This window comes from Sinohyriopsis cumingii, unplaced genomic scaffold (assembly GCF_028554795.1).
Source record: "Sinohyriopsis cumingii isolate HCF-2022 unplaced genomic scaffold, ASM2855479v2 utg000349l, whole genome shotgun sequence".
Lineage (NCBI taxonomy): Eukaryota > Metazoa > Mollusca > Bivalvia > Unionida > Unionidae > Sinohyriopsis > Sinohyriopsis cumingii.
In genome coordinates this window covers 3,615,828-3,628,182 of record NW_028315889.1, presented here as the reverse complement: position 1 = coordinate 3,628,182, position 12,355 = coordinate 3,615,828, and the positions used below count along the sequence as shown (strand labels likewise).

At 36.1% G+C, this 12,355-nt stretch overlaps 1 protein-coding gene across 5 annotated transcripts in view; it reads left to right on the top strand.

Moving 5' to 3' along the window:
• Window positions 1-12,355, top strand: part of LOC149774338 (exportin-T-like) — a 191,602-nt gene that overhangs the window by 153,920 nt on the left and 25,327 nt on the right. For all 5 annotated transcript variants that reach the window (XM_089945416.1, XM_089945418.1, XM_089945414.1 and 2 more), the window contains 3 exons: window positions 3,703-3,892; window positions 6,740-6,807; window positions 11,575-11,623. In XM_089945416.1, the coding sequence (XP_089801542.1) occupies window positions 3,703-3,892; window positions 6,740-6,807; window positions 11,575-11,623 (307 nt within the window). The remainder of the gene's footprint in view (window positions 1-3,702; window positions 3,893-6,739; window positions 6,808-11,574; window positions 11,624-12,355) is intronic.

Sequence of the window (12,355 nt, the reverse complement as noted above, 5' to 3'; positions counted from 1 at the left end):
TTATGTGTATTCCATTTGCATTCTGGTTGCATTACATGTATCATTTTATGTGTATTCCATTTGCATTCTGGTTGCATACCATGTATCATTTTATGTGTATACCATTTGCATTCTGGTTGCATTACATGTATCATTTTATGTGTATTCCGTTTGCATTCTGGTTGCATTCCATGTATCATTTTATGTGTATTCCATTTGCATTCTGGTTGCATTACATGTATCATTTTATGTGTATTCCATTTGCACTCTGGTTGCATTCCATGTATCATTTTATGTGTATACCATCTGCATTCTGGTTGCATTACATGTATCATTTTATGTGTATTCCGTTTGCATTCTGGTTGCATTCCATGTATCATTTTATGTGTATTCCATTTGCATTCTGGTTGCATTCCATGTATCATCTTATCATTGTGAGTTTATGGTCTCATACATGCTTTCAGACTTTGCATTTATTGCTTTCTTTTGTCATTTACCAAAGTCAGAGTTTTCTGTCTTCAGACGTTTTATTGGAAGAAAACCTGTAGCTTTGCAATGTTGTCTTATTAAAAGTGTGCTTCTATAAATAGCAATGTAGATAGTGCAAAAAACAGCATTGAATTCATGATAAACTGAAATACAATCACAACTGCACTAAGTGTAAAAATATAGTTGTTGAATATTTGGCAACAAATTTTATTTCTTATTTTGTTATAGTCAAATAAAGATTGTACAGTTACAACCACTGGTCATATCATCACATTTTGGTCATTGTTTTGTTACGTCAGCCTTGACTTGACGAGATAAATACGGCTTCTGTGGAGTGAAAATTTGTCAGTCTCTGTAAAGAATCTGATCAAGGGTTATTAGGATTGCGGGTCATAGACCAGAAGAGTTTGTGGGATGGCCTGTTGTTCATTCATCTGTCTGTTGGCTTACGATAGCTGTTGCTACTGATAAACTCCTAAACTATTTGGAGGACTTCAAAAACACAATCATTCCAAGGTCTAGTTGGTCCTAAATGAAAATGGGAGCATTCTGACATCCAATATGCAGTCACAAATACCATCTTGAAAATCTCTTTATTGATACTACTCCTCAAGTCTTGGGCACATCAGTTTGGGTTTTCAATAATAGAATTTTTATGCTGCCTGGTTGGTCCTAAATGAAAATGGTGCCATTCTGGCATCCAATATGGCCACCATGGCAGCCATCTAAAGGATCTTGTTTAAGTCAGTCCACCTGAATTGGACATACCAGCATGTTTTCATGAAGACCTTTTCTATAAAATCTAGTTGGTCCTAAATGCAATTGGTGCCAGTCGTAATCCAGCATGGACACATTTATGAATATCTTGAAAATCTTACCAGTTCTCCTTAAAGAATGGTCATATCAGCATGGGTTTCACCAAAAGACTTGTTATCATCAAGATGGCCTTAAATGAAAATAGTACTAATCTTGCATCCACTATTGGTGATATGATGTCCTTCTTGAAATCTTGTTATCACTCAAGAATATCAGAGATGGTTTTAGCATTCGGTAGTTAGAAAGATTGCAGTAACTGTCTTGTCCATCTTGTAATCCTGGAATTTTTGGGGGGCGTAGAGTACGTTTAGACTATCAGTACCTTTGAGACATGGTGATTATCAATTGTCATTCTACTTTCTGCGCTTTGCATTTGCTCTCCCTGTTTTCAAATTTGCTTGCATTCATGCTGTATATATTCCTTCTGCATTCCGTTTTGATTTCATATCTATAATTATCTGATTTAGGGTTTATACATTAAGTATTAATGCTACAACAGAATTTGACCAATTTAATGGGATCTGTAACTAATACCTCTGTTATAAGAGTAACATTCTGAGTTGACTTTATAGTGAGGAACCCTTGGTATTTACTTTGAACACATTTGCTAATATGCTTTTTATGACTTCCTAAAAGATGTCCTTTGTGGTCTACAATTTTCAGTATGCTTGCTTCATTTCAGTAAGTATGCAGGACTGCACAAGTTTTATGAAAGCCAGTTTGTACTTGGAGAGGTTGAATGGACAGTTGAACTTGCCTTGGAGAGATTTGAACTTGTTAAATAATATGACAACATCCACAGAAAAAGTTTTATAATATAGGTTAAAGAAAATATAGGAAATTTTATTGAAATTGTTTTATATTTTTTATTACAAACAAAAGGTTTATGTTGTATCTCTTTATCTTCATACATTGAAAGTCAGTAATTAAAATTACAGCACTACCACAACATCCTCAGGCCCAAGGTAATATTGTTGACATAAGCAGATGGGGGGAGGGTGGTAAGATAAAACAACATTTTTTGCATACAGGTAAAATTTGTAAGAGATGAAATGTCAATGAATAGGATCTATACTATGGAGAACATAACAGATTCTTTTTAAATGAAAACAAAAATAGTTTGAAATGCACTTGTATATTGACAACTTATTTTTTTTTTCCTCTATGTAATACATTTCATAATGAGTTAAGTACTGAACATGAAAAGTCCATGAATTCATGTATCAGTCACATGTTAGAAAATTTATATATCAATCAGTTCCTGTTAGAGGACACATAAATAAACACACACACACACACACACACACATATATATATATAATAGTTGTCCTTATTTGATCTATATTCCATTGTTAACAAGCATGTCTCACTACACAATTCACTGCATTATTCATTATTGCCAGTAGTATGTGGCTAGATGGTTGTTTTTTACATGCTACATTTACTTAAATTGACCTAGATTTTGATATGCCAGAAACAACAAACATAATCATCTGGCTGAGGCTACCAAAGGGATGAGGCTGTTCATAGGGAAATGTTGTTGTTGTTGTTGTTTAGGGTTTAACGCCATTTTTCAGCACTCGATAGGCTATACATGGCGGCCAGTATTAATGGTGGAGGAAGAATCCGGGAAAACACCGGAAAGAACCACCGACCCTCAAGAAGCTACTGGCAAGCTTTCTCACATACCCACATTGGCTGAATCCGAGACTCGAACCTACGCAGACAGAGGTGAGATGGCAGTGATCCGTAACGGAGAGCGCTTTAGACCACTCAGCCACTCGGGGCCCCTCATAGGGAAATGAAAACCTGTTAACAAGTGAAATTTTTTACAAACATCTTTGCAAGATGCTCCACTTTCGACTTCTTGACATCCTGATATTTAGTTTTAAGAGATTGTACATTTAATTTGCATTTTATGTTGCTAGCCATCGTAAGCACAAAGTTACTTTTTTCCAGCAAAAAAGGAAACTTTCATGGTTCAATAAACATTTTTCAGTCACCAGTCACTTGGAAAATGCAACAAATTATCAGATTCCATTGCTTGTATGCAAATTTGGTTTTGACTTCTTTTGATGAAAGCTGCATTGTTTCTATTGAAGATTGTAGGCAGCTTGCTGCATGCACTGTTGAAGTTGCCACAAAAGGCCAACTTCTTAGGAACAAACAAATGCCCATTGGTTAATGTATCAGCAACATCAAAGCCTGGTGGCAATATCTAATAGTGTAAAACAAAGGAAGGGTCGGTACTGTCATCATAAATGTCTGGAAATCAAAGGATTCTATAGGTTGGCACCTAGGGCTTCTGTCACTATGTACATTTATTTTTCTTCTCCACATTGGCATAAACATGACAAATTTAGATTTATCAATAGACCATGGGCCCAGGACTTTTTCATTTTCATCTTTTATTTTCAGGGATCAATTGGTCCTTTCCTACAGGAAGTATTCATGCCATTAGTGACAGCAATATTCCGCACTCTGACAGCTCCAGGGGATGAACTGGACCAGCAAAAGAAAAATGACAACAAAATGTTGCAGAAAAGCTATTACCTTTTTCTCTCCACCATTGTCAGTAATGACCTGATGGATGTCTTAAGGAATCAAGGTCCTACCCTGTTTTGTTTTATGTATTGTGCAACAAAAAATGAATTATACTTTATACCAAACTCATGTCATCTGTTGTATAATACAGCAGCAGGTTATGAAGGGTGTATTCTTTGTTCGTGTGTTGCTTCTTTTATATCATTTCATTGTAGACTGCCTAATGTCCAGGTAAATCTGACTCTGTTCTGTACTGGCCAATGTGGATCTGTGCAGTTTACGTAATGTCCAGGTTAAATCTGGGTCTATGCTGTTTAGATAATATCCAGGTAAATCTGGGTCTATGCTGTTTGGATAATGTCCAGGTATTCCTCAGTCTATTAACATAATGTACTGTTTACATAATGTCCAGGTAAATCTGGGTCTATTAGCATAATGTACTGGCAGATCTGGGTCTGTGCTGTTTATATAATGCTCAGTTAAATCTGGGTCTGTGCTGTTTACATAATGTCCAGGTAAATCTGGGTCAGTATGCATAATGTCCAGGTAAATCTGGGTGTATTATCGTAATGTACTGGGAAATCTAGTTCAGTGCTGTTTATATGTCGAGGTAAATTTTGGTCTGTTAGCATAATGTAGTGGTAAATCTGGATCTAAGCTGTTTTTATAATATCCACGTAAATCTGGGTCTGTTAACATAATGTCCTGGTAAATCTGGGTCTGTTAACATAATGTCCTGGTAAATCTGGGTCTGTTAGCATAACATCCTGGTAAACCTGGATCTAAGCTGTTTTTATAATATCCAGCTAAATCTGGGTCTGTTAACATAATGTCCTGGTAAATCTGGGTCTGTTAACAGATTGTCCTGGTAAATCTGGGTCTGTTAACATAATGTCCTGGTAAATCTGGGTCTGTTAGCATAACGTCCTGGTAAATGTGAGTCTGTTAACATAACGTCCTGGTAAACCTGGATCTAAGCTGTTTTTATAATATCCAGCTAAATCTGGGTCTGTTAACATAATATCCAGCTAAATCTGGGTCTGTTAACATAATGTCCTGGTAAATCTGGGTCTGTTAACATAATGTCCTGGTAAATCTGGGTCTGTTAACATAACGTCCTGGTAAATCTGGGTCTGTTAACATAACGTCCTGGTAAATCTGGGTCTGTTAACATAATGTCCTGGTAAATCTGGGTCTGTTAACATAATGTCCTGGTAAATCTGGGTCTGTTAACATAATATCCAGCTAAATCTGGGTCTGTTAACATAATGTCCTGGTAAATCTGGGTCTGTTAACATAATGTCCTGGTAAATCTGGGTCTGTTAGCATAACGTCCTGGTAAATCTGGGTCTGTTAACATAATATCCAGCTAAATCTGGGTCTGTTAACATAATGTCCTGGTAAATCTGGGTCTGTCAACATAATGTCCTGATAAATCTGGGTCTGTTAGCATAACATCCTAGTAAATCTGGGTCTGTTAACATAATGTCCTGGTAAATCTGGGTCTGTTAACATGATGTCCTGGTAAATCTGAGTCTGTTAACATGATATCCTGGTAAATCTGGGTCTGTTAACATAATGTCCTGGTAAAAATCTGGGTCTGTTAACATAATGTCCTGGTAAATCTGGGTCCGTTAACATAATGTTCTGGTAAATCTGGGTCTAAGCTATTTATAGAATGTCCAGGTAAATTTGGATCAGTTAACATAATGTCCAGGTAAATCTGGGTCTAAGCTATGTATAGAATGTCCAGGTAAATCTGGGTCAGTTAACATAATGTCCAGGTAAATCTGGGTCTGTTAACATAATGTCCTTGTATATTTGGGTCTAAGGTGTTTATAGAATGTCCAGGTAAATATGGGTGTGTTAACATGATGTCCTGGTAAATCTGGGTCTGTTAACATAATGTCCGGATAAATCTGGGTCTGTTAGCCTAATGTAGTAGTAAATCTGGGTCTGTTAACATAATGTATTGGTAAATCTGGGTCTAAGGTGTTTATATAATATCCAGGTAAATCTGGGTCTGTTAACATGATGTACTGGCAAATCTATTTCAGTGCTGTTTATATGTCCGGGTAAATCTGGGTCTGTTAGCATAATGTAGTGGTAAATCTGGGTCTGTTAACATAATGTCTTGGTATATCTGGGTCTAAGGTGTTTATATAATATCCAGGTAAATCTGGGTCTGTTAACATGATGTACTGGCAGATCTAGTTCAATGCTGTTTATATGTTAGGGTAAATCTGGGTCTGTTAGCATAATGTAGTGGTAAATCAGGGTCTAAGCTGTTTATATGTCCATGTAAATCTGGGTCTGTTAACATGATGTAATGACAAATTTAGTTGTTTATATGCTGTTTATCGTATCCCAGTATATATGGTAAATATGGTAACTGTGAGTGACTCTTCTAAGTTTTCTGTCACACTTTTAATTCCAGCCTGTAACCTCAGACCTGTTCAAGATTAAGGATAAAATTTTGTATGCACTAAAAACTTTGATGCCACTGTCCAGCATTTGCCCTTCATTTTGTTGTATTTTCTGAAAAATTGATTACATTTGTTTAAAATGATCAGTAGAATTACACCTGTAAGCTCTTTAACATTACATAAGACACTCAGGTATTTCTATTTTGGCTTTGATGCTGCTCTGTTTATTAGATAGCCAGGAAAAATTGGGGGGAAATAACTTTAATGGTGAACTGAGTAGGAAGGAATTACAGTTGATTGGCAATCTAAGTTGTGTGATACCTTAATGTATCATAATTTATTCTATATTTCATATTGAGACCTGCATGGTGTTATGCAAATCACATTTTTAGGTATTATTGCAGCCTTATGTAGGGACCTTGAGTTTAAGTCAGTTATATACATTTGTTTACATGTGTTACCCATTTTTTTTTTTACCTAATTAGATGCACAAAATCTACAGGAGGTTCTTGTGACAGTAGTACAGGGAGCTGTGGAATTCCAGGATCCTCCTGTAAGTAGAGATTTTTTTCTTCTTTCAAGTCTCCACATCCCTGTCCTTGTGTCCATCAATATTGATAGTCTCCGTATCAAACAGGTAAATGGGGGCATTACTGTCCGAGTTACAGAAGAAAATGTTTTAAAGGCAAAAACAGGGCAGGAATGCACAACAGCTCACTTTTCTAAAGTCTCTGGCTCCATTGGTTCTGTCATGTGCAAGGGACCAGTCGAGTTTTTGAATTTTCATGACTGTTAGTTAAATAGACTGCAAATTTTCATGTTTACCAATTTTTGGAGTTAATACAATCCACAGATATAAAAACCAACAAACAGCAGTCCATTTGAGAAGAAGACACTAGGGGAATCTCTTTCCTCTGTATTAGAAGCATATCCATGACAATTGGGATTCCCTTTCTTCTGTATTAGAGGTATATCCACGACAGTAGGGGATTCCCTTTCTTTGGCACTAGAGGTATATCTGTTAGGGGCCATCCATTTAGTACATACGCAAAAATCTGGCAAAGCTTGACCCCACCACCTGCATACGTATGCTTGATGCACACACACACACACACACACACACACACCACAATTCTGTACAATGACCTATATTTAATCTATGCAGAAATGATCATGGATTAATAATATTAACATGTTTAATAAAACAGATAGTCCACTGACGTTGAATGTCTGGCAGCATCAAAGTAATAAGTTGCATAACTTTATAAAGTTTGTCTAGTGTCCACTAAAATTCAAATGCTGACTGAACCCAGGCAAACAGGTTACATATTAGACAAATTATTATCGAGGTTTCAGACACCTTCCCCCGTTCGTACATTATCAGTAGACACACACACATCTTGAGGACTGGAATGATAACAAACATCAGCCGATACTCCATACATGCACTGAAGTGTAGCGATCCTTGTGACTATAAAACAGCGTGACTGAAACTAAGGCCCCATATTTAAGGAAATTTAGGGATAAATGCAGATAATAATGATTGAGAATGCAATAATGTGGAAAATGCATGAACTAGGTTTCAAACTGCATGATAATCCTGATGTGCCTAAAGGTGGGAATATTAGATATATGTATTAGGTAACTAATTAGGAATTCACATGTCCACTAAACGATGATACAGCTGAAATGACAGTGTAGCATAGGACATGAAGATGAATGACTGACATGTACAGCTATACGTCTCTGAAGTGTTCCAAACTTGTATAATGGTATCACGAAGTAAAGAAGCAGAATAGTGCATTGATCAACGTGAGTGTGAACTGACAAGTGAGGCACACGCTGTGACGTCTGCCTCTACACAAAGCTAACTATTAGGGTGTACCTAAATATATCTACAATATGCATTAGAAGACCATCGACCCAAGGTTGGATTAGATGGTCTGGAATTCCAGCCTTAGCAGTACTGGTAGCTGCCCCCATGTGGAAGGTGTGTCCACTACAATGATGTGAATCATAACCTATCCTGAGCAAAACAGCCTTAATGGTAGTGATAAAGAAAGTTTTGCTTAAGGTACAACCATTGTCTATGAGAAACACTGGATCATAAAGGCGAGCTCCAGCTAATATCCATATACAATGGAATTTCCTCATCAGAGAGAAAGGACATCATAATTCATATCATAAATATGATAACCACACCTTGATGGAAAACTTCAGTCTTAGATGCTCTACAAAACAGAATAAATAGGTGTTTATCCATATGAAATTTTATGTCCCACATACACAGATTGCTTGTTGCAGAAAAAAATGGGCTCCACAAATAGGAAATTATCCACACCACAAAAAAAAAGCACAAGAAGCCAGCACACAAGTAGTTTGTAGTAAGAGCTTGGTGTACTCAATTATAAAATATATCAAATTGGAGGCCCCAAAGAGGATGCAGTTTGAGTGTGACAGTCCATTTGGAAGGAATGGTGTCCAAAGCACATGACACTAGCTGTACTTACACAACAGTTCCTGAGCAGAGAGAAGATGGTTAGGGAGAACTCTGATCTAGCGCGTATAACATGACGAAGACTATTGTTCTAAAGTCTTAATTAAATGTTCCTCCATACCATCTCCAGATGTGGCTGCTACAATATGAAATGATTGACCAGAAAGGTTTTGCTCATCATAACCCCAGCGCCCCAGCAGGAGCTTCAGGTATGACCAAAGAAAGAAGAAAAAGTTCTCTACTAAAGAGACATCCCATGGGATCCACAAATAAAGGAATATTCGCACCATGACCTCCAGCCAAAGCACCTTGCTGCTGCAGACTCAAGTACTGCTCCAGACAGGACATGGGACATAACCGTGAGCTCTGATTTAAATGTTGATACCAGCATGAAATGGGTCCTTTTCTTTTCTTTTCTATATTTTTTAAAATATTTTTATTAAAGATGGTAAGGTGAGTATAACATAGATTTCTCCATTGAAAATGTCACATATCAAATCCTCAGGTAGTTGCCTGAGGAATCCCGCTGCAATGATCAAACCATAACTTCACATCCTGGTCTAAAGCACTCTTCGTTACGGATCACTGCCATCTCACCTCTGTCTGCGGCAGTTCGAGTCTAAGATTCAGCCAATGTGGGCATGTGAGAAAGCTTGCCAGTAGCTTCTCGTGGGTCGGTGGTTCTTTCCGGGGTTTTCCGGGTTCTTCCTCCACCTTTAATACTGGCCGCCATGTATAGCCTATCATGCTGAAAAATGGCGTTAAACCCCACAACAACAACAACAACACATCCTTGCAAGAATCCAAATGATGCCACCAGACACATGAACTGCAAAGACAATTTCCAATGTTCTGGACTCGATTGAGATGACATTGTTGTTTACAAAACCAAATTCATTGATTCAGGTCAGGTAGAAAATGAACTTGATTTTGGACAAGGTCAAGCCCAAAATACAATTATCCACAGCATATAATGAATAAAATAAGCTAACAAACAATGCAAATAACAACTGTAAACTACATAGATGTTTAAACATTTGGATAAATGTTGAAGCCTTACATGTAACCCTCATGCAAATTCAAGGTCATGTGAAAATTTTGGTAAGTTTTGAGTTCAATTTTTATGTATGATTCTAGGACCAAAACCACTGAAGGATAGCTATCATAGTTGTACTGTAGATTTAGATAGCTCTGTCCTTTTTTATTCATGCACCCCAATCTCTAGAACCTTATGCAAGGCCAAGCTCATTTGAAACGGGGAAAACTGTATCAAGCAGTTTATCAGGCAAGACATAATTCCTTGAAATTTCTTGGTAGTCTTTGAAGTACCGTATGGTTGTAGTCTGACCAATGTGTGTAAATTCCTTTACAATATAAAGCTACTACAACAAGCATGCCTAATTTGTTTGTACACAGATTTAAATTAGGCTTTAATCAGGGAATTTTAGTGAACTTCTCTCTAATAACCAGTATTTGATAGGAGATGACATCACCTATTGACATGGTAAATGCTAATTATGGGAAATAACTGCACAGAGGTGAAACTTAAATGAATGGAAATATGTTTTAATATAAAGACCAAATTGCTAATTGATGAGCTTGAGGATTGTTTGTTTGTTTTTATTTAGTCAGACCCACATTTAGTGGAAAGTGAGACATAGCAGTCACTTTTCTGCACTGCAGGCAGTTGTCAACAGTTCAAGTTCTAGTTCAAGTTTTTCCGTCGCATGTTCACCTGCCCTGTGACCTTAGGGACCTAGTAACAGCTAATTTTCCACCTTAGGGTCTAGGTCACAGAGATAATTTGCATTTGGTTTTGGTTTAAGACTCTTTGTAGTTTTAGTTATATTTCCTAAACTCTTTTAGAGTCAGACATTTTACAGCAATGCATTAAGTATGGGCTCAACATGCAGGCACTGGCCTTCTTGATATAAGGTAGGTTCCTTAAATCATTTTGAAATTAACATTTAAAAGGTCAATGTGCAATCTGTAAAAATAGAAGCTGTTTCCAATATCACACACCAAACATTTGGGTCCAATATCATTCAGAGAATTTGTCAGGAAATTAAGATTTACTTACCTCTGAAATTGAAGTACTTGACACAGTGCAAAATCTGCACACCTTAGAAATTGAAGTACTTGACACAGTGCAAAATCTGCACACCTTAGAAATTGAAGTACTTGACACAGTGCAAAATCCGCACACATTTGAAGTTGAAGATTACACAGTGAAAGTGATCTGTTTAGCATGGGCAATTTTTCTTTTTGTAAAAACACATTAAAACATCTTTATTTAAAAAAAAAGTTTACTTGGTTAATATTATGATCATGACATATATTAAACACAACAAACAAATTAAAATGGCCAAACAATATCCAAGATGGATAGTAAATCACCTGAAACATCAAGGCATATCAACTAATACATACCTCTAACTAGTAACAATAGTGAAATTCAGTACTTGTATGTGTACAGTTACATCAAGTGAAGCCTGAAGCTATAAATAATATTCAGAATGCTCAAAATTAAGAATCATGTGTCTGATGCTTGATCAGGGCTGGAGTAGGACTTTCTTCTTAAAACAAAGTAAGCAGGAGACCAAGGTAAATTACTTTGGGACTATTACTCTAGTTTAGCTCAATGTTGTCAGACACATCAAGATCATAGAGTTTATACCTATCTTGGCGCTCAATACCAGGGTGTTTTTCTAACTAAAATCTAACACTGAACATGTATGAAACTTATGAGAGGCATATGAAAGCCCCAAAACTATTAATTGTCTCTGAAATTTGTCCTGTGATTTTATTTTATTTTTATTTCAGAGCCAGAAATTGTGCTTCAACATTCTTAGGAAATTAACAGAAGCCTGGGGTAAGAATCAAGATTAATAGAAGCTGTAGTTTTTATCCAGTCAGTATGCTAGATTTCTGTCCATGTAATACCTAAACTGTAGTTTTTATCCAGTCAGTATGCTAGATTTCTGTCCATGTAATACTTAAACTGTATTTTTTATCCAGTCAGTATGCTAAATTTCTGTCCATGTAATACCTAACTGGTTGTTTTGTCTCCACTTGAAATTAGGGCATATTTTGTGATCTTATCCAGCGATGCATTGTTGTGTATGGGAATGAGTAACGTACTATATAGTTGTTAGTGCATAAATTGACTTTATTACTCTAAACTATCAAGCTTAGGCTTTATTACAATAAACTATCATACTTAGACTTTATTAATATAAACTATCAAGCTTAGACTTTATTACAATAAACTATCATACTAGACTTTATTACTCTAAACTATCAAGCTTAGGCTTTATTACAATAAACTATCATACTTACACTTTATTAATATAAACTATCATACTTAGGTTTTATTAATATAAATTATCATATTTAGACTTTATTACAATAAACTATTAAGCTTAGGCTTTATTACAATAAACTATCATACTTAGACTTTATTACTATAAACATTCATGTTTAGACTATTACTATAAACTTTCATACTTAGACTTTATTACAATAAACAATCATACTTAGGCTTTATTAATATAAACTATCATATTTAGGCTTTATTACAATAAACAATCATACTTAGGCTTTG